We start from the raw sequence: 26,318 nt of genomic DNA on the forward strand, positions 1-26,318 counted from the left end.
CTGTAATCCCAGCACTTTGGGAGGCTGAGGCAAGAGGATCACTTGAGGACAGCAGTTTGAGACCAGCCTGGCCAACATGGTGAAACCCCTTCTCTACTAAAAATAAAAAAATTAGCTGGGCGTGGTGCCATGTGCCTGTAGTCCCAGCTACACAGGAGGCTGAGGCAGGAGAATGGCTTGAACCCAGGAGGCAGAGGTTGCAGTGAGCCAAGATCGTGCCACTGCACTCCAGCCTGGGCGACAGAGTGAGACTCTGTCTCAAAAAAAGAGAAAAAGGAAACCCCCTAAACTTATTCAACCCAGGGTTTCCCAAAATTACTTGACAACAGAAATCTTGTTTCACATAATTACTTTGAAAAGCACTTTTAAAATTCATGGAATTTTTGAGGGTGGGGATGTAGTAGCATAACCAGATCTGTGTTTTCTCGAGAAGTCCCCTGAGGATGTCTACAAGGTGACCTTCTCTTGGGGCAGGTGACCTTCAGCAACTGATCTCAACAAAATTCCATCTCAGCCACCACTACCCCTCCCTGGGCCAGTCAGGGGAGCCTCCAGGCAATTCGCCCCTGCTTTCCGCCTTGTCCAGGTGAGTGCAGGTCAGATCATGTCATGGCCAAGCAACTGCTTGGATGGCCCCATCTCCCTCTGATCAAAGTCTAGCCTCTCCCCTTGTTTTCCGGCACTCTCTGCCCTTCTTGCCCAGTGCTATGGCTGCTCCCTCAGTCCTCAGTTGAAGCCACAGTCCCAGCTACCCCAACAGAAACCAAGTCCTGGCCCTATCTTCCCTCATAGCCTCCCTGGCTGGAAGAAAATAAAAAGCAGAATACAAAAAGTTCCCTCCTTCTGCAGAAAAATGAGAGGGAGAGGAGGACAGAAGTGCCCCACCTTCAATGAGTCTGGTCTCTGTGTCAGATGGCAACATATTCTAGAATCCCTGTACATTTGCACAGTTTCTACTCTCATTGCTTTTGATGGCACCCTCAACCAGGAGGTTCTGTGAGACAGGAGTCCCAAAGAAGAGAGCTCAGAGAGGAGCCCAGGGGAGGGGGAGAAGCACTCATCTACTATGCGTCCGTTTTTGAGGTCATGTGAGTCCCATCTCCATGAATATGCAGGAAGCACACAGTCCATTCCTTAGTATCTGAATTGCAAACTGGAGTTGAAGACAAAGAACCCAGGAGGGGGCGTTGTAGGTAGACATTCACCAAATAAGCAACCTGAGATTCACCCACTGTCCTAAGCCCCAGAGCTCTAATTCCCAAAGGACTGTGCTGGTTTTATCTGCAAATGGGAGTGAAACCACCTTTGCAGAAATTATAACTCAGAAAATTGTGACAGTGAAAGAGATCTGACCTAACCAACTCCTTCTTGCTTCTAACCTCCAAGCTGTCCTTGTTCTTTCCTGGGCAGAGGCCAAACTAACTTTGGGAGGAACTTAGTTTATAGTTCAACTTTGAAACAAAGACCGTAACAGCCCTTTCCCAAAACAAATTCCCTTCTTGCTTGGGAACTAGACTACCTTTGCAGGACTAACAAATTAGCCACAAGATTAGAAATTACAGTTTAAGAGTCATGCAGCTGGAGGCTACAAGGTTCTAAACCTCCCCAGCTGCTCCTAAGGATGACATCACCATTGTAAAATCTAAGCTTGGAGCTTGAGATGTTTTTCAGACCTTGCCCTTGATGGATCAACTGGCGCCTCCCCGATCAATAAACTGGCTCATGTAGTCATGTGGCCCCCACCCAGGAACTGACTCAGCCCAAGACAACAGCTTCGACTCCCTATGATTTCATCTTTGACCTGACCAATCAGCACTACCCCTACTTCCCGACCACCAACCCCCAAATTTTCAGGGAGACTGATTTGAGTAATAATAAAACTCCAGTCTCCCATACACCTGGCTCTACGTGAATTAAACTCTTTCTCTGTTGCAATTCCCATCTTGATAAATCGGCCATGTCCTGTCTAGGCATACAGGCAAGGAGAACCCGGAGGGCGGTTACAGGAGGCTCTGCAGGGCCACAGGGCAGGCAGTTGAGGTGAGGGAGAAGTGCGCCAGCATTCCCACTAGGTACAGGCTGTTTGAGAATTCACCATTCGGAGGAGCAGCTGGGCTGACGCCCTGGGTGGAGGTGAGGGTGGGGAGAGGCAAAGCCACATTTCCAGTGTGCTCCAAGTTGCACAGTGACGGCTGCAGGGTCTTCCATACTGACAAGCTCTGAATCCTCACGAGGGGTGCCCACCGCTCTGGAACATCACTCCGCAGTTCGTTCCTCACTCTTTTCCCACAGGCTCCTTTCCCTCTGCCTTCAATCAGGCAGGGTCTCTTTAGACACACACACACACACACACACACACACACACAGGCAGATACACAAAGACACACACAGACACAGATATACACAGAGACACACACGTACACACACACATACAAAGACAGACACACAAAGACACGCACACAGACACATATGCGCACACACACACATTCCCCACACCTCCTTTTCTAGCTACCTTCTAGACTTTTCCTTGTCTTTTGTCGACAAACTTGTTGAGTTGCTGGCATCTTAGCAGCACATTCCCTCTCTGATCTGTCACCAGGCTCCCACCTGGTGACACCGCATTGGCTTAGACCTTCCTGAAGGCAGTGATAACTCTTTTCTTGTCTATTCTGGTCTTCACCCTGTCCTGTCCACTCAGGCTTTGTCACCCCTGACCCTCTCGGCCATCCCTGCACCTGCCTCGTGCCTTTGTCTCCCTCCTACTGGCCACCAGTCTGTCTTGCAGGGGTGATCTCGAATCTACCAGGCTTCTCTAGACATACTCTCTGTTCAGACTCATCTCTGAAGCTGGATGACAGGCAATGCAGCACCTGTCCCTGAGTCCTCAGGTCCTGGGAATGGACTGGGCAGGGGGACAACTAGGGAATAGGGTCAGGAGTGGGAGGAACCCGTGGCTCCCAATTCCAGACACTTCAACAGAACTGTCCTTTGTAAGACTTCTGGGCAGAGGCCAGGGGACTGCTGTGCTAGTCCCTCCATGGAGGGGGCGTGTCCCTGCTGGCTCTGTTGGGCCTGAGAGACTCCCCTACACACTGAGAGCACTGCTTATAGTAGGATCTGCCTTGCCAACAACTGCAAAAATCGCCACTGTTCCCTTCAGACTTCCCTTCAGCCTCCAGACTTCCTTAATGGCAAAGACTGGCTGCATAAATCAGCCAGCAGGCCAGTCGGTCCTACTACAGAATAGCCTGACCCGATGAAGATGGGATGCAGGCAGCCTTCCAGGACAGGTGACCATGGGGCAGGTGGGGAGAGGAGCTATCTGGGGCATAGAATTGCCTTTCTCAAGCCGACAGGCCTGTAAGACTGGTCTGCTGACGCCTGGCATTGGGGACTCGGCTGAAATGTTTGGTGTTCTACAGTGACAAGGCCCTGCTATGACATACTTAAAAGGCCTCAGGAATTCTGTTCCAAAGTCCCTTTGTTTCCTCTCCTGGCAGACTCATGCATTGCTTTAAATACTCTGCCTAGAGTCACCACTCATGCACATAAGCCTATTCTTGGGGCGTGTTTCTTCGGATTAGATTGTTTCTTCCCACCTCCAGCTTTGTTTTGGCTCTTCCTCTCCAGGTACGGCGGTGTCTCGGCCTTGTGACTGGGCAAAGCATCCCAGGTGGCTGCCGTCCCCTCCACCTGCTTGTGGGCATTGAGGGCAGAGCCTTTCTTTTGGAACTCAGCTTGACCGAGTGTGGGAGTCTATTTTGATCTTTTCTCCTTTTCATGGCCAGAATCAGAGCTAGGCACGCAGACGCCAGTGGAGCCTGCTTTCTCAAGGCAGCTCTCCTCCTGCTACATGAACAAATCATCCAGGCTTCTGTTCAGGGTCTCGGGAATTTGGCTTCCATGTCAGGGATGCCTGACACATGACCCTCATCCTTAAGCCTCATCGTTCCTTCTTCCAAGGGTGGAAAGATGCAAGGCTGGCTAGCAGCCACTCTGAGGGGTGCCCTTTATGGCTGTCTATATTAATCTTATTTTGGTCCAATGCTTACTGCCAGGGAAGAAATCTGCTAATGGTACTTTTCTTTGTTTTATTTCAATCTGGCAACTGGAACTTGGCTTTTCCGGGGAGACTACAAAGGGCAAAGGATTGGTTCTGGTGCCCTCTGGTGGTTGAATTGCAATCTCGTCGCCTGCCCCAGGAACTCCCCCACTGGCTGGAGAGAAGCATGAGTTTGCAGGTCGGCTCCGCTGCCTGGGTGGCTTTAGATCGGTCTGGAGTTGGTTAGGTTACGTTTCCAAATCTCCAGTTATAAAATTAGGCATTTTTTCCTTGTGTAATTTCCAATCAGAAATTTGTTCAATGGTCCAGTTAGTATCTTGGTCTATCTAGAAAATGGATTACTGGACGTCAAGACAGTCTTACTTGCCATATTTTGTAATCTGAAATTTTTGTACCCAACATTTGCCAAAAGATTGAGGTGGCCGAGGTACAGAGGATGCGTTTCCGGACATATTTATATCTCTGGCTCCCAAGAGAAATATGACATACTCCTGCTGTAAGGAACATACAACAAAGTAAAGTTGAATTAAAATGAGTAAGTCATGACAATTCTCTATTTTATTTGATGAGATTAAGACTAATTACTCCCGAAATAGGACCATAACCTTTGACTTCATTGAACAAGACAGCAAAACAGGTTGCATGACTGGGGTGTCAGCAGCCAAATATATGGTCCTGATTGAGACATATGGGAATATTTTTTTTTAATGACACACAGAGCACTGCTTCTTATGATGGTGCTATTCCCCCAGCTGAGCCCTGCCAGGTACCAGCTCCCCCACAGAACTTGCGACTGTCCCTTTGCATTATGAATGAACTAAGCTCACGTAGAGTTGCTTGCTAAGAATCAAGAGAACTTCCTCAATCAACCCTTATTCTTCCATCTTCTCTCCTGCTCTCTGCAGTCTGCGATGCTCGCCTTCCTTTCTTCCCCTGGCTCATTTGCCTCCCACCTGGACTTTCCTGTCTGCAAAGTGTCGTTGAACTTGAGCCCTTTCCAAGTCTGTTCTCATGATTTAGCTCCCTTTTGCAGCTTTGACATTCACTGGAGAACTTTTTCAATCGTGCCTCGGCCTCCCAGCGTTGAGGATCTGCCCTTCACTTTGGGGTGCTGACTTCAAGCAGGAAAGATTTCTTGTCTCCTGCCTGCAAGCAGGCTGGCCCATGCCCCATGCCTCCTCACCTGTGAAGTGAGGAGGTTGGACTTGATCACTGGTTTCCACTCCAGAGGGGTTCCCAGGAGGTCTCTCAACCACCCCTTATGCTCTGTTTGGAGAAGTTTTCCCTTTTCATCAGTTTTTCAAACTGTGATTCTAAGATATATTTCTTTTGGGGAAAAAAAACAAAAAACAAAAACAAAAACCTGTGGCTTAAAAGGTAAAGTTTAAAGAAAAGTTTTTAAAAAACAAAAGAAAAGAAGATCTAATATCCTTGCCAAAGCTCTCAAACACTTCAGAATCTCCTCCTCTCCCAGCTCCTGCTTCCTGGCCTCTCCTTGGGTGGGAAGGCAATAAGTAAGTAATACTTTATAGACAGCATTCTGCACTGGGCTCCAGCCATCATCGCTTCTAATGGGTCTTGGGCAGCTGTCCCAGGCCAGATAAGTCATATTAAAGCTGAGAACAAAACCAAAGGATTGGATTTCTTTTTCAATCAGGAGAAAAAAAAAATATATACCATTTGAAGCTCCCAGTTGGTCTGGGTTCCTGGAAGCTGTTGACTTGCTTTTAAAAGATGTCTTAAATAATCACGACCACCTTCATTTTTGAAACTTCTTGGACAGGTTTCTTCGTTGTTTTGGTAGAGAGTTGTTCTAAATAACAGCATGAAATTTGCCCACTCTAGTGTCAGGCTAAGACATGAGGAGGGAAGGGAAACTAATATTTATCTAGCTCACTTCCAGTTTCAGGGGCTAGGTGTAGATTAACTGGTAGAATACTCAGGGCAAGCCGCAGTGTCCCCATGCTGTACATCACTGCCTTTAAGAACTTAGTCACATGTCCACAGTCACACAGCTGGTATGACGAGAAGCCAGGATCCAAATTAGGGCTGGCTGATGCTTGTGTCTGCAAGGTTCTGCAGAGCACATGGAGCCGGGAAAGGAAGGCTCCATTTGGAAAATCCTTCTGGGGTCCAGAAGCCTCCATAAATAGGGCACCATATAATTTATCTTCTAAATGGGTACACTTGTTCAGGATAAATGCTACAGTGTATGGGATGGGAGGACCTGAGGCATAAAATGGTACCATCACGGGGAAGCTGGGATAGACGTTCATCCCCCTCATCAGGTAGGCTAGGCACATTCCTACGATGCCAAGAAGCAAGGCTACTATCAGGAGAAACAGAAGCAGCAGCATCACAGTACGAACTGGGTCTCGCTCTAAATCCCTCGTTCCTTCCTCCCCACTTCATCATAACCCCTCCTAACGCGCTCTCTTCACAAGCCCAAGGACACGCCCAATTCCCTGAAGTATATGCCAGCCAGGTCTCCAGTGAGCATGGGGGAGAAGCCTGGAGACAATTCCAACATAAAACTTCATCATCACTGAGCCACCCCAGGGAAAAGGTCTAAACCGCATCCTGGTTCTAAAACCCAACTGGAAGCTTTGTGCAATCAGCGAGAACTTCATGAATCAGACTTACTGACCTGGAGGTTAAAAGAAAGAGCGATCCCCTTCCTACTTTTTCAGATCCCTCTACTTCTCTCTGTCCTTTATTGAAGCTGAAAATTAGCATATTTGTTGGATCGTGGCTGACACTGATGGTCTGAAGTAACCACAAAGCTCCCATGGATAAGTTGTTCTCAGCCTTGGGAAAGTAAGCTGGATTCATCCCACCACTTTATTTTCTGTGTTTCTGATGCTTTGACATCTTGGGCCTTACTGGCCCTGGAGAGACTCTGCTCCTCTCAGGGCTGCCATATTCCTAGAGATAGTAAATGATCACCTTCCAGAGAGCCTTTCATATATATGCAAATCAACCAATCCAGAGCCACATCCCTAATACCTCCTCTGTGGACTCTCATACTGGGGCCACTATCCACCTGCCTTAATCACCCCAGTGCAGGTACCAGACACTAGGGCCAGTCCTGTGTCCTAGAGACTGCTGGAAAATGTCAAATTAGCCAATCCCAGGCCTGTTTATCCTCCCTCACCTATTCCTTCCTGAATAAACCATAATATTTTTGCCTGCGTTTTCCCCTCACTTCCTCTACCTCCCAACCGGCCCTGGTGCTTCCCAGCATGGCCCCTGGTGGCGTAGTGCCCCCTCTTGGGAGCTGTGAGTAACAAACTAGCTTTTCAATGGCAACTGTCTCCTGATCTGTTGACCTTACGATACCTCATACTAATAAAACCTACATTTTGAAATGGAAGCCATCCCTTCCAAAAGTCATGAGCACTCTTTTCCTCCCCCTTACAGATGGTCTCAGTACATAGGAAGAGCAGGAGCGGGCAAAGGCGATGGCGGTTCCAACACGGAATTGCATCTTCACCAAGAACCGCAAATGGCTGGCTTTCTCCTCAGTGGCAGCCAGGTAAAGAAGTGGGAAGGGGCAGTTTGTTAAAAAGATGCCCCAGTAAAATGTGATCATAGCATATCTTCTGTGTGTGCCTCATACTAAGCAAAGCACCACTCTATATTAGAAAAATAAAGCCATCATCAAAAACAAGTAACTAATCACAGCTCTGCCAGAGACATTGCCTCCTATGATTATCATCATGGGGGTCTGTGAGCTGCCTAAAGTCCTTTTTGGGGAAAAATTAATTTGAAATATACAAATTGAATTCACTGCATTCAATTGCAAAAAAATATTTTTCAAAGAAGCTTTTAATAGTGAAGATATTAAATGTAAAAGAATGGAATATTCCAGTGAAAAGGCATCCAAATAATGCCAGCATTTCCTCCCCATGGTACTCCTACTCTTGAAATGTGTCTGCAAGAGTTCTCATTTGTTTCAAAGTTAAGAAACAAACGTGCTCCCCTGTGACAACAAAGTCCATAAATATTTTATGTAAGTGAGAGAAATGAATTCATCCCAAGAACATTTGTCATCCGCAGTTAGGTCAAGAAATTCACTTTGCCCACCTCAGCCTGACAGTGTCTGCCTGGAAGGTGTCTGTAAGCCCAGTGTTAAATGATGCACACTCCAGTTTTTCCTACTCACCCTTTAGCCAGCGTTGCTATGCCAACGTCAGTTAGCTTCATTCCTACACCTACAGGAAGAGAAAACAAAGATGGGAGTTTATGTTACTCAGGATCCCTCAGAAAGATGGGCCTCTAGCCCAGGGAAGGGGTAATGACAGCTCCTCCTCCTTCCCCTTCCAAACACCTGAGGCCTCTTTCAAATACGCATCCAACTTTAGGCAGGGACCAAGGGGAAGGCAGCAGTTAGGGGGACTCAAGTCGCATGTGAGCAGACAACCCAAGCCATCTCAGCTCCAGAAATGAAGTCCTCTGCCTGCCTGGCCCACCCACCCCATGACAAGGAGGGAGCTGGCCACTCTGAAAAAATCTGAGGCCTAATGCCTGCCCCATAAGCTCTCTCCCCAGAAATACTCTGACTTCGGCTTAGGTCTGGCTCCCCATTCTTCAATGAAAGTGGAAACCCTTACATGGTGGAAAGAAGAGTAGGCACGGCCTGGGATGGTCAATGCCAATAGCAAGAGGGTTTGACATGGTTTGGCCATGTCCCCACCCAAATCTCATCTTGAATGGAGCTCCCACAATTCCCACGTGTGGTGAGAGGGACCCGGTGGGAGATAAATGAATCATGGGGCGGTTTCCCCCATACTGTTCTCATGGTAGTGAATAAGTCTCAGGAGATCTGATGATTTCATAAGGGGCTTCCCCTTTTCCCTTGGCTCTCATCGTGTCTCTGGCCTGCCGCAGTGTAAGACGTGGCTTCCACCTTCCACCACGATCGTGAGGCCTCCCCAGCCACGTGGAACTATCAGTCCATTAACCTCTTTTTCTTTATAAATTACCCAGTCTTGGGTATGTCTTTATCAGCAGTGTTAAAATGAACTAACACAGGGCTCAAGGGGCATGTGTTTAGTTGAAAATCAAACTTCAGACGCGTGATTTCTCATTTCCATAAAGATCGTTTTTCAATCCAGGACTGAAGGTTTTCTGGGTGGTCAGTGTTAGGCCCCGGGAAACAATCTTGAATTCTATGTAGACGCTGAACCAATGGCCTGGGGAAGCAGACATTTGGAACATGTGGTCCTTGGGCTCATCCTAAATGCTACCCCGCTAAACCATGGTGGGGGTAGGTGGGGGATACCAAAACCAAAACAATAGAGCAGCTACCTGAGCTTCCCACTCTGGTTCAGCAAAGAGCAATAGGCACCCATCGCAAGCATATGGAAGCCTTTTTCGCATCTGCCTTTCCAGCAGGAGGGGTAGGGAGGGTAGCTAGGGAGCCAGGGAGGCAAAGGGAATAGACTATCCCGCTGTTTTCCACCGTGAGGAACGACAAGAGCTGCCATCCCCATCTGTAGTGGAAAGAGCCACCTCTCTCCCTCCACCCGCAGCCTCAGCCTGCGTCCTGAACCCCTCCCAGGTCTAGGGGAAAGTAAAGCACTTCCCTGATGCCCAGAGTGTGGATTCCCTCTTGGCCTTTCGAGAATCTCCATGCCCTGACCATGTACCAATTCCACTCCTGTCTCCCTAGAGTGAGGCTATGGGCACTTGCTCCAATGCAGTGGACCTCTGCCAGGACCTTACCCATGCAATCTAGTGATGACATTTTATCCCAGGGCCCATAGTGCCACCCCACCAGTGCGTCTGCACCTGCTAGATACCTGGGTCCTGCCTCCCGTGCTCTTGTCACTGCGTCTTGGGCCCCATGGGCCAGACTGTGAGCACTGGCATTCCCCACCTCCAGCATGTGACTTGCCCATGGAGGGCCCTGGCAGCCTAGAAACCAGTTTGGGCTGTGGAAAGAAAAAAAACTCAGCATCCCGCTAAAGCCAACCATGAGGATCAGATCTGCTGGCCACCTACTCCATGGCTCTCCACCCATGTGGAGTGCTGCTTCTGAGGCCCGGGAAAAGACAGCTAAAGGGTTAATGCTCTGATTGAGCGGTATCCGCTGGGAGCATGGCAGAAACACAGGACATGTTGGGATTCAGGCTGGTTAGTCAGACAGAAGCCACGAGGCCTGCTTTTCCGCAGTGCACCTGTGAGCTAAATTAGACATGGCACTTTGGGAGAACCAGTGACCATTTTAAAAGTCTCTTTTGCAGTTGGTAACTAATTCATCTCATTCTTTCAAAGCTGCTAATAACTCAAACATATGTAGAAATGGTTCACATAGTTTTTATTACAGGAACTATGCTTTGAAAAAAAAAACAAAAAAAAACACCAAATTGCAAAAGCTCTCGCTGGACATCTTATTTCATGGAAAATTGTATTTTTAAATTACAGTTCTAAGCCACATGGAAATCCAATTTGAAAAAGTCATTTGGCAAAAGGTCCTTGAACTTGGAGAATTGCTTTCCCTTGTTTCCCACAATTACCAGCTGTCACTTACAGTTTAGAAAGACAGAATATAATTTTTAAAAGAAAACTTCCCTCTCTCAGTTTAATAATTTGCCTGCAATTCTGTCAAGGTTATTAAGAACCTCTAGAGGCTAAAGTTAAATCCCGGTGTGCAGCTATCAAGCTGAGTTGGAGATAACAGTAATCTACAGGTTGTTTCTAATAGAAGAAAGGAAATGAACAGCATTAGAAGTTCATTCTCCAGAATTCGAGGCCTTGAGTTTTTTGGGTGACAGCTTGTTAGAAAACCTGGTAGTCTCACCAGTATGCAGGTCTCAGGTCCAAATCACAGGCTCATCTTTTACCCCACAAACCTGGCACAATCTTCTAAACAAGCAAATGCAGCCGGGAAGAGTTAACTTTTAAAAGTCCAAAAAGGTGATGATAGAATTTGAGTTTAATTCTAATTCCAATGTCTCTGTAAAATTATAAAAAGTGGACTTTCCTTAGAGAATAGATGTGCTGTCTCATGCCACAACGACATTGACAGCAAAAATATTTTTTGTCCATCAATAGAGAGTAAATAAACACCATTACTTACCACCACACCACCATGTTAAACCACGCACATCATTTACAGAGAGATGTGATATTCTATTACTGTTGTTTACTAGTACCTGGAAGTGGAACTAACTGTGCACAGAGCCCTAGGTGCCGCTTTTCAGCAGAAGAGCTATATTTAATACAAAATTAATCACCAAGGAGAAAAGATGGGGGACAGCAGCAATTGCACAGCCAGAGTCTAAACAGAGCAAACAGCTGTCTGTTAAGACCATATATTTTGTGTGTGTGTGTGGCAGCAGTCTCTTCAAAGAGCAAAGTCTGACTTAAATTTGCAGATTGGCTTCATCTGCAAGGCAGTAATGTTGCATTTCCCAGCTGGCCTGCAAGGAGTCCTTCCAAGGGCTTAGGAGGAAGAACAGTACACATACCAGAGCCTTCTTACATCAGGAGAGACTTGGAAAGGTCTGGAAGTAAATATCTTGCAAATTTGCTAAATTGTTATTTGTGGAAAGAACTTGGAATTCAGAGTCAGAAAATGCGGGTTGGAGTCTCGGACCCCCTACTTACTAGCTGAGTGACAGCAGACAATCAAATCACGGTCTCCAGGCCTCAGTTTTCTCATCTGTAAAATGGGGATCATAATATCTTCTCTGCAGGGTTATTATGAAGATTAAGTAAAAATAATAGAAAAAAATGAATGGATACAAAAACTGATGAAATCCAAGTAAAGTTTTTAGTGTAGTTGATTATATTCTGCCAGTGTCCACCTCTTGGTTTTGATAATATACTATACTTATGTGAGATGTCACCATTAGGTGAAGCTGGGTGAAGCGTACATGTGAACCACTCCATATATTTTTGCAAATTCTTGCGAGTCTATAATTATTTCAAAATAAAGGCTAGGGCACAGTGGCTCATACCTGTAATCCTAGCACTTTGGGAGGCCGAGGCAGGAAGATCACCTGAGTCCAGGAGTTCAAGACCAGCCTGAGCAACAAAGTGAAACCCCATCTCCACACACACATACACACACACACACACACACACACACAGGAAAGAAAGAATTAGCCAGGTGTGATGGCACACTCTTGTGGTCCCAGCTACATGGTACAATGAGGCAGGAGGATCACTTGAGTCCAGGAGATTGAGGCTGCAGTGAGCTGTGTTTGCACCACTGCACTCCAGCATGGGTGACAGAGCGACACCCTGTCTCACACAAATTTTTAAAAATGAGTTAAAAAAATAGGAACCATTTATTATGTGGCAATGCTGCAATTAGTGGTTTACTATCTCATTTAATTCTCAAAACAACCCTGTGTGGAGGTTACTGAAGCAGGGAGAAAGGTAATTTGCCCACAGGCTACCAGGTTGGAAGTGACAGTGCAGGGAACAGAACCCCAAGGTGGTCTTGCTCTTCAACACCATGTAATAGCTAGAGCTTGAGATCCTCATCTGGGATAATGTCTGATATTTGGTAGATAGACAATAATACAGTTCAGATTTTCTTAATAGCAAACAGAAATAGGGAACCTCTTGCGGCAGAAGCTGCTGGTGCCTTACCCATTGCCCTCACCCTAACCACTTCTGTGCACCTGGTTCCACTTCTCAGTGCCACACCAGCATTTCTCTGCCTAAGAACTTTCTCTGATCATGTTTTTTATCCAGCTTAGCTTGCTCATGTAGGCAAGTGACAGGTGCAAGGGAAGTAATGCCCCCACCTGGAACTGCATACATACCCCAGCTCCCTCACTGAGAAGTGTGCTCTGCAGGGCTCCCTGCAGATGTCAGCTCCAGCACCCATGGCAGTCACTGGCTAATAATAACATATTCCACCAGCCTCCTTTCCTTCCCCAGTTGCACTTCCCTACTCCTCTATTGGCGTTTCCTGGGATCCCCTCTCAAATAAGCCATTTGTACATGAGTACCTGTCTCAGGTCTGTCTTAGGAGAAGCCTAATGATGACATCTCCATTCCACAGAAGAAATGGTATTCCTAAACAGTTGTGTATATATTGAAAACATGCTGTACATTCAGCAGAGGAGCTTAAAATCTAAAGCATTCTAAAGACTCCTTTGTCTATTGAGAATGGAATACTACATTTTAATTTATCTTATGGTAGATCTGGATTTGGGTATATATTGCTGAGTCTAGGCCTATTGAGGATATAACAGTAAAGCCACTCTCTGGTTACCTGTTGTAATGGGAAGGCATTACTGGCATGAATTATTAAAATGAAATGAACTCCAGGCACAGTGGCTCATGCCTGTAATCCCAACACTTTTGGAGGCCAGTGTGGGAGGATCGCTAGAGCCTAGTAGTTTGAGACCAGCTTGGTCCAGGACCCTGTCTCTGCAAAAAAAAAAATTTTAACTAGCCAAGTGTGGTGGAATGCATGTGCAGTCTCAGCTACTCTAGAGGCTGAGGTGGGAGGAATACTTGAGCCCAGGAGTTCAAAGCTGCAGTAAGCTATGATCGTGCCACTGTACTCCAGCCTCGGTGACAGAGTGAGACCCTGTCCCCCCCCAAAATTTTTTAAATAAAAATAAAATGAAATGGCCATTTGGCTGGTCATTTCAGGCTCTGTTATGGAATCTCATTTCTGATGAGGCATCAGTAACACCTTCTGCAGGCAAAGGTGTTTAAAGGTACTCAGCAGGCCTATCCTTCCTCTCCTTCCCCTCCTTCTCCATCCACAGGAAAGTCTCTGGCCCACAGCATCCCTGGAGCCCAGGCTAAGCTGCTCTCCTCACCCTGCATGTCCGTCACCAGGAGGCAGCCACTTGTTTTCTGGTACACCCAGTGCTGGAAGGTGCAACACTTCTGACCAGCTTCTGATTCTCTTCTCAAGAAGTTTATTTCTTTCCCATCCCTGATGGAATACTTCACAAATTCTCCAATCAGCTCCTCCTCCACTGTAGCATACGGGATATTGTTCTCAGGCCGATGGATAAGAAAAATAGGAATGATCCTGGCAGGGAAGAGAACACAGGCACACATCAAGGTCTCCACGGGGAAGAGAGGCTCCTGCAGCACTCTTCCCTCACCTGGAACAGCAGGGAGTGTAGAATTTGTCCCCAACTCTGCTAGGTTTAGACTACAAATCCATCCAATGACTTTTTAATGGGTAAGATATGTTTCTGTGTTTTATTTGTCATTACAAATTCCTCCTTGGGAGGGGGGTTAATTGCTCATGTAGAAATGAATGTCTTCATTGTAGTCATATCTTAATGACCCATCAATCAATGACTGTAATCTATCTACCAATTCATCCATTCATCTACTCACGCACCCATCCATTTGTCCATCCATTCATCCTTCCTTCTACTCACCCTCCTCTTTCCCTCCCTCCATCCCTTCCTTCGTTCCATCTATCCTTCCTTCCTTTCATCCATCCAATCCATCTATCCATCCATCCGTCCATCCATCCATCCATCCATCCATCCATCCACCCACCCACCCATTGATCCTTCTTTCCTCTCATTCAGTCAACCAATATTTATTCAGTGGCCTGTATGTGTCAGATTCTCTTCCAGATGCTATTCCTCAAAACAGCAGTAAAGAAAACAGAGTCTGTGTTCTCAGGCCTCTCACCTTTAAATGAAGGAGACTGACAATAAACAAGTAACTGCATGGTGCTAAGTGCTAAGTGGGAAAACCCAGCAGTGAAGAGGAGACAGGGGCATGCAGTGGAGTGGGGCAGCTGTCTTATGTAGGGAGGTCAGAGCAGCCCTTGTCCATGGATAAAGAACATTTGAGCAGAGGCCTATAGGAAGTGAGGGGAGCCATGAGGACATCGACGGTAGAACATTCCAGGTTGAAGGCACCCCAAGGAGAAATGCTCAGGGCAGGAGCATTCCTGGTGTGCGGCAGGAGTGCAGGGAGCCAAGGAGATTGGCAGAAGTTGGGGGAGGCAGAGGGGACAGGAAATCAGGCCTTGGGGGACCTCGGAGGCCATTTGGAAAACTTTCCCCTTTGCACTGAGTTGGATGAGAAGCCACTGGATGATTTGGGGCAAGGGAGGGACACGAGGAGATTTCTGAATGACAAAGATCACTGCTTCTCTGTGGAGAATAGGCCAGGGGTGGGGCAGGGAGACTGGAGCCAGGTAATGATGTCCAGGGAGCTGGAGAGGTGATCAGATATGGGATGGAGTTTCCAGCATTATCCATTTGCTGTCACATCAACCTACATGATGATTTCCTACCTGTCCCTCTCTCTTAAAAGCACATACACCTCCTCCCCTAACCACACTCTCATCTTCCTGTTTCAGTGTGAAAACTGAAGGTTTAGGGGAACCTCTAAGTGCTGCCATGAGCACATCCATATTCTCACCTCCTGGTCTGTGCCCACGCACTGCGCCCTCTTCCTACACGATGCGCCATCCCTGCTCCATCCTGAACTATCTCCTCTACAGGTGCCCTGGTCTCACCCCTCTCAAATCCTCCAGGTATTGCTCCAGCAGTTTTCCCTCTCTCTCCTGCATCAATATTCCCTCTACAGAATCATTTCCAAGAGCCTAGCGGCACTCTGTGATAACTACACAGCATGGCGACCCCAGAGCCCACCCCAAATACTGACTCACATTTGACATCGAAACTCAAATCCGCTGTAGACTCGCTGTCTCCAGTCCCTCCGATCCCATTCTCTCTTGAACATCTGAAAGAGGCTTTCCCTCAAAAGAAGCCTCTGTCAAGGACAGCATGACCATCACGCTGCTAAGTCCAGTGCTCTCTTCTCGGCACCTACCCCTTTTGCTCTCAGCAGCTCTGGGCACAGTGGATCTCTCACTTCTTTCTGATACGCCTTTCCCTGGCTTCCTCATGGCTTTTCTCTGCTTCACTGGCTACCTCTTCTCTGTCTCCTTTGCGAATTCCTCATCCTCTCCTCAATCTTTAGACTCTGGAGGGCCCTGGAACAACTCTTTTCTCTCTGCCCACAATCCCTAGTGACTTCCTTGCTTTAAATACCATTCAGATGCCGATGACTTCCACATTTATGTCCCCAGTCCAGCCCTGTCCCTGAGTTCCCTGCCCACCATCTCCACGTGACGTCTCATGGGCATCTCAAATTTAACATGGCATTGGGCACACATGGCCATAAAGATGGCAACAATAGACACCGGGGATTCCAAAAGAGGGGAGGGAGGGTGGAGGGTAAGGTTGAAAAACTACCTATAGGGTGCCATGTTCACTATTTGGGTGATGGGTTTAGTTGAAGCCCAAACCTCAGCATCACACAATACAGCCACGTAACACGCCTGCACATGGACCCCATGAATCTAAAAAAAAAAAAAAGGAAAAATAAAGAAAAATAAAAAGCACCCACAATAAAAACATTTAAATGATATTTAAAAATTTACTGTGGCAGAAACTGAAGAGCTCATTTGCCCCCATCCCTCACATTTGCCTCTTCTCAGTGACTGGCAACTTGTGAAAATGGAAACAATCAATTCATTCAATAAGCATCCTGAATAGGATGTGTCAGAATAGCTGTGTCAGAATCCCAAAGACTCACCAGGAGGGCAGAGCTGACTAAGACATAGTCCCTGCCTTCCAGGGGCAGCTGTGGGGGAAGGTGCATGGAGAAGCAAAGCTCAGCACATAGTAAATGCTCCTGGTTCAAAATAAGTGTTTGGCAAAATATGAATGAATGAATGAATGTTTATATATGTATGTATAATAGTTATATATGTTTCTCAATTTCAGCACTATTGACATCTGGGCAGAGAGTTCTCCGTGGGGGTGGCAGGGGGCTGTCCTGTGCAAGTAGCCTGTTCAGCAGCCTCCCTGGCTTCTACTTCCCAGATGCCAGTAGTTCTTCCCGGATCCTGACCATCAAAAGTGTCTCCACAACCATCACTGTCCCCTGGGGGTTGTGAACCACTGACAGAGAATCTGATCTTACAAATGTGTAAGTAGCCAAAGAAGTGATCGCCTAGTTTAACGTTGATAACGTAGATACCACTTTCAAGGGCCTAAAATAGAAACACTGATGGCGGGCCATAAAGGCAAGAGGAAAATGTGAGATGCTGACTTTTGATGTTCATTAATTTTTTTAAGTACAAAATGTTTGTCAAATGAGTAAATGAACAAATATACCGTTAAGTGTCTAATGTAGGCCCCTAACTACATGTTTAACAAATCAGAAAATCGACTTTTGGGAGGGACCAAGTGATCAGAGAGAAATGGCGACGGGGCAGCTATAACAGAGACCTATGCATGCAAAGATGTGACCAGCTGTCCTAGGGTGGGGATGGAGCAAAACCCCACAAAGAGCCCTTAAATGAAAATGCCTCAAAAATGGCATGGGCTTTGAATCAGGATCTTTAAACGTAATTGTATAGAATAATCCCATCTAACACAGTGGCCACATACAACGTCAGGAAAAGTTGTGGGGGCAGCAGAGATGGGTGAGCTCCTCTGCTGCCCATGTGGTTCCTTTCTCCCTTGAACGGCGCTAGTGAAGACCTGGTCACTTCTCTCTCAGAGGGAACGTGGGCCTCTAGACCCCGTCTCCCAGCGGAATGAACATGTAAGGCTTGCCTTTCACAATAGGAAGGAAAGCTCGGGCTGGGACCTCCGGTTCTGTGATTGCCACTCAGGAAACCACCTTTGCAAAGACTATAACCATGAAAAAATTATGACAGTGAAAATGACTGAACTGACTCCATTTTCCCTTTAAACTTCAAGCTGCCCTTGTTCATTCCTGGGCAGAGGCCAAAGTAACTTTGGGAGGAATTTAGTTTATAGTTTAACAAACAAAGATGGTAACAGCCCCTCTCCAAAATAAACCGCCTCCTTGCTTGGGGACCAGACCACCTTTGTAAAACCAACAATTTAGTCACAAGATTAGAAATTATGGCTCAGGTGTCATGCAGCCAGGGGTCACACTATTCCTAACCTCCCCAGTTGCTCCCATAAATAACATTACTAGTGTAAATCCTAACACTAGTGTTTGAGGTATTTTTTAGACCCTGTATTCTGATGGATCAGCTGGCACCACCCAGATTGGTCAACTGGCTCATCTGGTCTTGTGCCCTTCACCCAGGAATGGACTCAATGCAAGAGGACAACTTAGTATCCCTGATTCCATCCCTGACCCAACTCCAATCCCTATTTCCTAACCCCCGGAATTCCAAACTCTCAAAAAAACAAACAAATAAACCCTAGCCTCCAAATTTCCAGGGAGTTTGATTTGAGTAATAATAAAACTCCAGTCTCCCATTTAGCCAGTTCTGTCAGAGGCATGTAAACCAGACCAACTCCATCTTGAATAGGGGCTGGGTAAAATAAGGCTGAAACCTACTGAGCTGCATTCCCAGATGGTTAAGGCATTCTAAGTCACAGGATGAGATAGGAGGTTGGCACAGGATACAGGTCATAAAGACCTTGCTGATAAAACAGGCTGCAGTAAAGAAGCTGGCTAGATCTCACCCAAACCAAGATGGATATGAGAATGACTTCTGGCCTTCCTCACTGCCACACTCCCACCAGCGCCATGACAGTTTACAAATGCCATGGCAATGTCAGGAAGTTGCCCTATATGGTCTAAAAAGAGGAGGCATGAATAATCCACCCCTTGTTTAGCATATCATCAAGAAATAACCATAACAATGGGCAACCAGCAGCCCTTGGGGCTACTCTGTCTATGGAGTAGCCATTCTTTTATTCTTCTACTTTCCTAATAAACAGGCTTTCAATATACTCTGTGGACTTGCCCTGTATTATTTCTTGCATGAGATCCAAGAATCCTCTCTTGGGGTCTGGATTGGGACCCCTTTCTGATAACAGTTCTATGTATAATAAACTCTTTTTTGCAATTTCCCCGTCTTGATAAGTCAGCTCTGTCTGGGCAGTGGGCAAGATGAACCCATCCAGCGGTTACACGCACACACCAGCTGGGGCACAGGTCCTGCCCTGCTCACTTGCTCTTGCCTCCGTGTGAGCTGGGAGTGTTCTCCCAGAGCAATGCCCTGAGCTTCTCCACCCAGGCTGTGCCTTCTCCCAGGAAGTAAGCTGAAGGCTCTACGTGGCTATTAATTTGAGCCAAAGGTGGTTGGAAAAACATTATTTTTTGTTAAAACAAATATAGTCATAGAGGAAGGAGGACATAACATTCAATAAAATTTAAAAGCTATAAAATATTACATTTCAAAGGAATTACACCTGCGGGCCAGCTGCTTGGACGAAGCTCCCAGACCCTTTGACGGGCACACAGGTATCCTCCTCTGCCATTTAGGAGCATTTCCTGGAAACTGAGAATCCCCCTCACTTCACGAAGAGGACACAGAGGCTTGCTCACCAGCAGAATCTGAGCCAGAACAGTGTCCTTCCGGAGCCCCAGCCCTGGACACAAGGCAGTAAGCCCCTCTAATAGCAGCGTACCCTGATTACTGCGTGCCAGAGTCATTTGAGGCATTCTTTCTAATTTTAAGATAGAACCTCTTTGTGTCTTGTTAAAGCAATTTCAAATTTCAGCCAGATGGGAGTGGGCACATTAGGGCAGTGGACCTTCCCCACAGCCCTGAAATCAGTGCAGCCGCCAAGCCACCCTCTGTCGTGCTTTGTCACTTCTGCAGGATCCAGGGCACCCTGGTTCCCTCCTAAGGACTGACCCCCTGTGGCTACTGACCCTTCTGCCAACAGAAGGAAGGGTTCATGGTTTGCTTGGGCTCTTATTAATTCTGGGTCCCTGGTGCGGAAAAAAAAAAAAAAAAAAAAAAAAGAAACAATGGAGGGGCATTATTCAAGATCCGAATTAGGCCTGGCCTCTGCCCAGCAGGATTCCATTTGCATAGACAATGTGACTCCATTGATATTCATGAATTCAAAAACAGAAGCTGCCCAGATGAGGAGTGTTTTCTCTCCAAGATCTCACATGCTCCATTAAAATAGGCTTCTCCAGGTCCGCTTCATTGCCTGGAAATAAACATGGGGGTGGCCCCCGGGGCGGTCGGTCTAGGGGTCTGTGGTAATGGGGGCGGGGACGGGACTCCTGGCCCTCTCTCTAGATGTGCAGGCTTTCAGAGAAGGCTGGTAATATACAGGGTCAGCTTTGTGTGCGTGTGTTGTGTGTATGTGTTGTGCGTGTGGTTGTGGTTGTGTGTGTGTGTGTGATATATGTATGTGTGTGTGGTATGTGTGTGCTGTGTGTCTGTGTGTGTGGTATGTGTGTGGTATGTGTGTGTGGTGTGTATGTGTGTGTGTACTGTATGTGTGTGAGGTGTCTGTGTGATGTGGTGTGTGTGGTGTCTGCTGTGTGTCTGTGTGTGTGGTATGTGTGTGGTGTGTATGTGTGGTCTGTATGTGTGTGTGTATTGTATGTGTGTGAGGTGTCTGTGTGATGTGGTGTGTGTGGTGTGTGTTGTGTGTATGTGTGTTGTGTGTGTGTATGTGTGTATGTGTGTGGTGTGAGTGGGGGTGTGTGTGGTGTGTGTGTATGGGGTGTGTGTATGTGTGTGTGTATGTGCGTATGTGGTGTGCATATGAGTGTGGTATGTTGTATGCGTGGTATGTGTGGGGGTGTGTAATGCATATGTGTGGTGTATGTGTGGTGTGTGTGTTGTATGTATGGTGTGTGTGTGTTGTATGGTGTGGTCTGTCTGTATGTGGTGTGTGTTGTGTTTATGTGGGGGGTGTGTGTGGTGTGTGGTTTGTGTGTGGTGTGTTTGTGCGTATGGTGAGTGTTGTGTGTTGGTGTGTGGTGTGTGTGGTATGTGTGTTGTATGTGTGGTGTGTGTGTTTGCATGTACTGTGTGTGGTGTGTATGTATGGTGTGGGGGGTGTGGCGTGTGTGTGGGGGGTGTGTTTGCAGTGTGTTTGTGTTGTGGTGGGTGTGTTTGTGTGTATGGTGAGTATTGTTTGTGTGGTGTGTGTGTGTTTGTGTGTATGGTGGGTGTTGTTTGTGTGTGTGTGTGTGGGGGGGGTGTTTTCTGGCTGTAGAGTCCTCTGATTTAGGTTCCATAAACCTGGAGTCTGGGCCAGAGGCCCTTCTGAGGCCCCTTACCCCTCCCAAGTACCATCAGCATTCATGTGGTCACAAACTCTCCCCTTGTAAGGAATGGAAAAATGGTTTAGACAGAAAAATGTCCTAACCTATCTTTAAGGCAGTGGCCTCTTTACCATGATGCTAATGCAGCAAATGAATCAGCCTCCTGATCCTTCACTTGCATGAGCCCTTTCCAAGTCCCTAGATTAATCCTGATATTTATAATTTTGTGTTCTTTTCTTTAAAAAGGGCCCAAATTTGCCAGGCATGGTGGCTCATGCCTATAACACCAGCACTCTGGGAGGCCGAGGCAGGAAGATCACTTGAGGCCAGGAATTGTAGGCGGCCAGCCTGGGCAATATACAGAGACCCTGTCTCTACAAGAAAAATGCTTTTAATTAGCCAGGTGTGGTGGTGGGCACCTGTAGTCCCAGCTACTTGGGAGGCTGGATCGCTTGAGCCCGGGAGGTCAAGGCTGCAGTGAGCTGTGATTGCACCACTGCCCTCCAGCCTGGACAACAGAGGGAGACCCTGTCTCTTAAAAAAAATAAAAAAGAAAGAAAGAAAAGAAAGGAAAGAAAGAAGCCTGAATTGCATAAGAGTCAAGCCACACAAAACTTGGGTCTGTCCCTGTTGGAGGGCACTGTGGTTCTGTGTGTGGTAGGGTTGACTTGTGGGTTAAATCTTTTCTTTTTTGAAGAAAACTTAAGAAGACGGAGACTGGGAAAAGCGGGGCTTGGGGGAAAAAGGAGCCAGTTTCCATATTGTGAAAGCTTAACTCAGTCCAGATGGCTGTCTGTGTAATTAACAGAGAAGCAATTGTAAGTGTGTACTGAAGTGTGTTAAGCATTTCTTGAGAAAGAGCAGAAAGTGTTATGCTTTACACGTGGTCTTTCAAACGTACCACCTAAGGGAAACGATTTTTTCCATTTTGTGAGTTAACAGGGGCAATGCAGACAAGAATTTCTTCCTTCTTGCTTCTCCCAGTTTTTACTGATAGGTAAAAAGTTCCAACATGCACTAGCTAAGCCCTTTTTCTGTCTATTTAAGCATGCAGATACGATCTCAACCAGGCAAACAGTGCCGCAAACACAAGCTCCAGTCTCCCCAAAATTTGCTTGGGCCAGTAAATATTTAGGCAAAGAGTAGATAAAAGTGGGTGTGATTTGTCTCTGGAGGATTCCAGGAAGTGGGTACTATGTTACTATGTTTCAGATCACCCAATCCACTCTTCCGTAATACATTGCCGTATTTTATTTTCATCATGGGACTAATTGCCTTGTGATATCTCTTGTTCTGTTGTATTTGTTTATTGTTTAGACAATGTAATAGCTATGAGAGTAGATATGCTTTCATTTCTATTTAACATGGTAGATTCACGTATTGGATGGATTAATCCATACACCCATCCATCCATTCATTTATTTAAAGAATATTTATCTTCTTAAATATTAAATATAATATTATCATATTGTATAATATTAAATATAATATTATCATATTGTATAATATTAAATATAATATTATCATATTGTATAATATTAAATATAATATTATCATATTGTATAATATTAAATATAATATTATCATATTGTATAATATTAAATATAATATTATCATATTGTATAATATTAAATATAATATTATTATATTATATAATATTAAATATCCTATCCAGCAAGGGGTAGGATAGCAGCCATGTGAGCCCTCATGGAGCTTGCAGACTGAGAGACCAGCTGAAACACTTGCCCTTCTTGTTCCTTCTCACTCTCTCATCCCTCCCAGTCCCCAGTGAGTCAGGAGTGTGACACAAGGCAGGGTAAATACACTTACTCAGGCACTTCTCCAAAGCCTTCCAGAGGCTGTGCTTCAGCAGCGTAGATCTTGGCATAATACCTGGCAGTATTTTGAACATAGCATTCCTATATCACCAAAATACATAGAGAGCCCCAGTGACTACAGGAAATTCAGACAGCATTGCCCAGTAAGACTATTCAGGAGATTTCCCAGTAAGGTAAAGCCAATGAACTGACTAGCCCATCCCCCGGTTGGGGTCGCAGAGGCAACAATTATTAGAACCTAGAGTTGGCCACTTACAGAGGAGCTCTGAGACATGAAGAAACTGTCCCGATGGAGGTCAAGTGGTCTCCGGGACCAGGTGTCCCTGAACTATAAAATTTCTCGAGCCAGCATGGGTGAAATTCACCCCAGAACTAAGGGGATTGGCCCCTCATCACATCATCGGGTGGCACTTGGGGCACTACTGGGTTTCCGGTGAGATCTGCCATTGCAATCCCTTTCCAAAGGTGTAACTGAAGTAGTCAATAATGAACAGCACGACAAGATTTCTGCCTTAGGAAAAGCTAAGTGGATTCTTCATGCTACGCTGTGGGGCTTTTCTGAGCGAGAATCCAGATGCTGGGAGATTTTCCAAGACTGTGTCATATTTGAGATAGAGGGACTACTCAGAGAGAAAAGAAAAAAGAGGGGTGGATTGGGAGGAGAAAGGAATACAATGGACAGAATCCTATATTCAGAGAGCAGAGCTGCCTTCAGAAGCACGGAGTCCCACATGACATTGCTGTAGGATCATGATGCTTAGTGCTTGGCTGTACCTGAGAGATTCATCTGAGTTTAACCTATGGATTGTAATATTTTAAATGGTTTTAATTGCTTAAAATGTTTATGGTTCACATAGCTTGTGAAAGACCCAGCTTTCACAATTTCACAGTGAAATGTGTGGACCAGGTGTGGTGGTGGTTCATGCCTGTAACCCCAGCACTTTGGGAGGCAGAGGCACGAGGATCACTTGGAGCCCTCCAGGAGGTCAAGACCAGCCTGGGCAACATAGGGAGACCCTGTCTCTAAAAAAAATAAATAAATAAAAGTTAGCTGGGCGTGATGGCATGCGCCCATAGTCCTAGGGGACTACTTAGGAGGCTGAGGCGAGGGTTGCTTAAGACCAGGAGGTCAAGGCTGCTGTGGAGCCATGATCATGCCACTGCACTCCAGCCTGGGGGACAGAGTGAGAGCCTGTCTCAAAAAGCAAAAAAAAAAAAAAAAGAGGGAGTGAAATATATGGACCAAATATGTGGAAAGGAGGAGGAAGGATCGAGAGAAGCTAAGGCTCTCCTGCCCTCTCCTCTCGCCTCAAGTTCTGTGATTCGGTAACACAGAGAAATGAGAACTCAGCTAGGGACTAGTGTCTGTCTCTCTTCCTATTTTATATGCTAACATTAAACCAAACTCAGGAAGGCAGAAAACAAGATCAATGCTGACTCTTCTGGATATACCCCACCCCTCTCCCTCTCCACAAACAAACCCAAACAAAACACTCCAGCCACTAGTGCTGATGTTATCTGTTCCTGGGGACCCAGGCATCTAGTGTAGATTAGAACCCCCACTTTCCATATCATCCTAGGTCCAAGTAGATTCAACCCCCCGGGGATCTCATAGGGCTTCTTAGAAACAAAATCAGTTACATCTCAGGTTAGAACTGGTGAGGTGTCTCCAGGCATTGGCTGAGTCCCCAGTAGCTGGCATAAGGCCAAGAAATTACTCCTGAGAACTGAGATTGAACTTAGATTGAACTGAAACCCCCAAAGAGAAAAAACACCCTTTTGAAGACACTCCCATCAATCCTGAGTCTGATTTCCATCTCGTCTTATCGTGGGTGGCTCTCACACCAGAAGCGACAGCCTTTGGGCAGATGGACCCACCTGGGCAGCGAGATTGTAGTTCCTTTGGATGAGCTCATCATTATTTCTGGTCCCATAGGCAACGGCATTGTGCACCTTAAGCACACAGGCATGGCCAGGTTTGAAGACGGGTGTGAGGCCGTGCATCACTGTGCTGCGGAAGGCTTTGCGGTGAACCCCTTCTCCAAAGTGCAGCTCCTCCGTGGCGATCTGACCACGCAGGCGGCCCCCAAAGTAGCTGTCATGGAGGAAGTCTTCTTTGAAGATGAGTTGGCTGAATTCAATCTCTTCGCATCCTGAAACACAGCACAGCTTGGGTTGGAAAGAATACCTCCCAGTCCTACTCCTTAGCTAATTCCACATGGGGAGGGTCCCCACACAAGGACAATGACAAGGCTGACCTGCAGAACCAAGAGGGGGCAGCCACACTTACCCTTCAAAAGAGGCATAGCTAAAAGAAGAGATGAATGGGTTGGTGAGGAGGAGACAGGTCATTGAATGAGAATGTGGGAACATCAGTGAGAGATGGGTTGGAGCAAAACTGGAAAGATCAGGAAAAGAATTCTAGACAGACCTGGAAAATATAAGTGGAACCAAGCAAAGTAACAAAAGGCAAGTTGAAAAGATAGGTAAGTGTAGAGGAGGGAAGAAAGACCAATGATAAGATCTGATAGTATCGGATCCCCCTTTTTTTCATTATTGCCCCCCCACCCCCGGAATCTTTGCTGGAATTTGTTTTAATTGCCTGCCATGAAAGCTTAATACCACAAATATACTATCTGTTTATGTACCATATGTATATCTGTGCTTTATACAGAAAAAGAGTAACTTTTTTTTGCCTGCCAAGAACCAGTGTTGGTCCTCTTGGGAGCAATACCGCCTCCATTGAGAAAGCATGTGATAAGTTTAAGAAACAAGTAGCAATAAAACAAAACAAACAAAAAAAATAGTAAAAAGAATGGCCTTTGAAGAGAAATTGAAAAAAAGGTAGAATTATTTTGGATTTATCTGTAAAAAGAAAAGTAGAATTATTTTGAGTTTTCTAGCAGCTGTTTTTTTTCCAGAGTGGATTCTACACATGTTTGAGATGACAGTGAATTTAATCAGGAAGGTCCATTTTAAACTAGAGATGACCCAGTCAGACTTCTCATTCACTGAGAGAAGAAAATTAGGTGGCTTTCAATGAAATAAGATTGTTTGGATTTTTTAAATGCTTTCCACTTCTCAAAACTGATGAAAACTGACATCTTTCTGAATGTTTACAAGAAGAAAGAAATCATAGATTGTGTGAAAAATCTTACTTCATGTTTCTATATACTATGCTTAAGGAAATATTTTTCTTCTCCTCTCAAAATATTTCAAATCATATGATTTGAGACTGATGGTAGTTATTAAAACTATAAGGAGACTGAAACTATTCTGATAGGATATTGATTGAGGTCAGGGCCTAGTTACTGCCAGAAAGAAAGAAAGGGAGTGAGGTTCGGTGGATTTTCAAACAGAAAAACTAGGTAAAGAGCTAG

General features: G+C 46.0%; 1 protein-coding gene across 1 annotated transcript in view; it reads right to left on the reverse strand.

Moving 5' to 3' along the window:
- ALPK2 (alpha-kinase 2) overlaps window positions 1-26,318 on the reverse strand; it is a 129,231-nt gene that overhangs the window by 9,293 nt on the left and 93,620 nt on the right. The window contains exons 8-11 of the mRNA XM_011949283.1: window positions 24,817-25,091; window positions 22,931-23,019; window positions 13,861-14,078; window positions 8,229-8,277 (exon numbers count right to left, since the gene is read on the reverse strand). Coding sequence (XP_011804673.1) covers window positions 8,229-8,277; window positions 13,861-14,078; window positions 22,931-23,019; window positions 24,817-25,091 — 631 coding nt within the window. The remainder of the gene's footprint in view (window positions 1-8,228; window positions 8,278-13,860; window positions 14,079-22,930; window positions 23,020-24,816; window positions 25,092-26,318) is intronic.

This window comes from Colobus angolensis, unplaced genomic scaffold, assembly GCF_000951035.1.
Source record: "Colobus angolensis palliatus isolate OR3802 unplaced genomic scaffold, Cang.pa_1.0 Scaffold108, whole genome shotgun sequence".
In the NCBI taxonomy this organism is placed as follows: Eukaryota; Metazoa; Chordata; class Mammalia; order Primates; family Cercopithecidae; genus Colobus; species Colobus angolensis.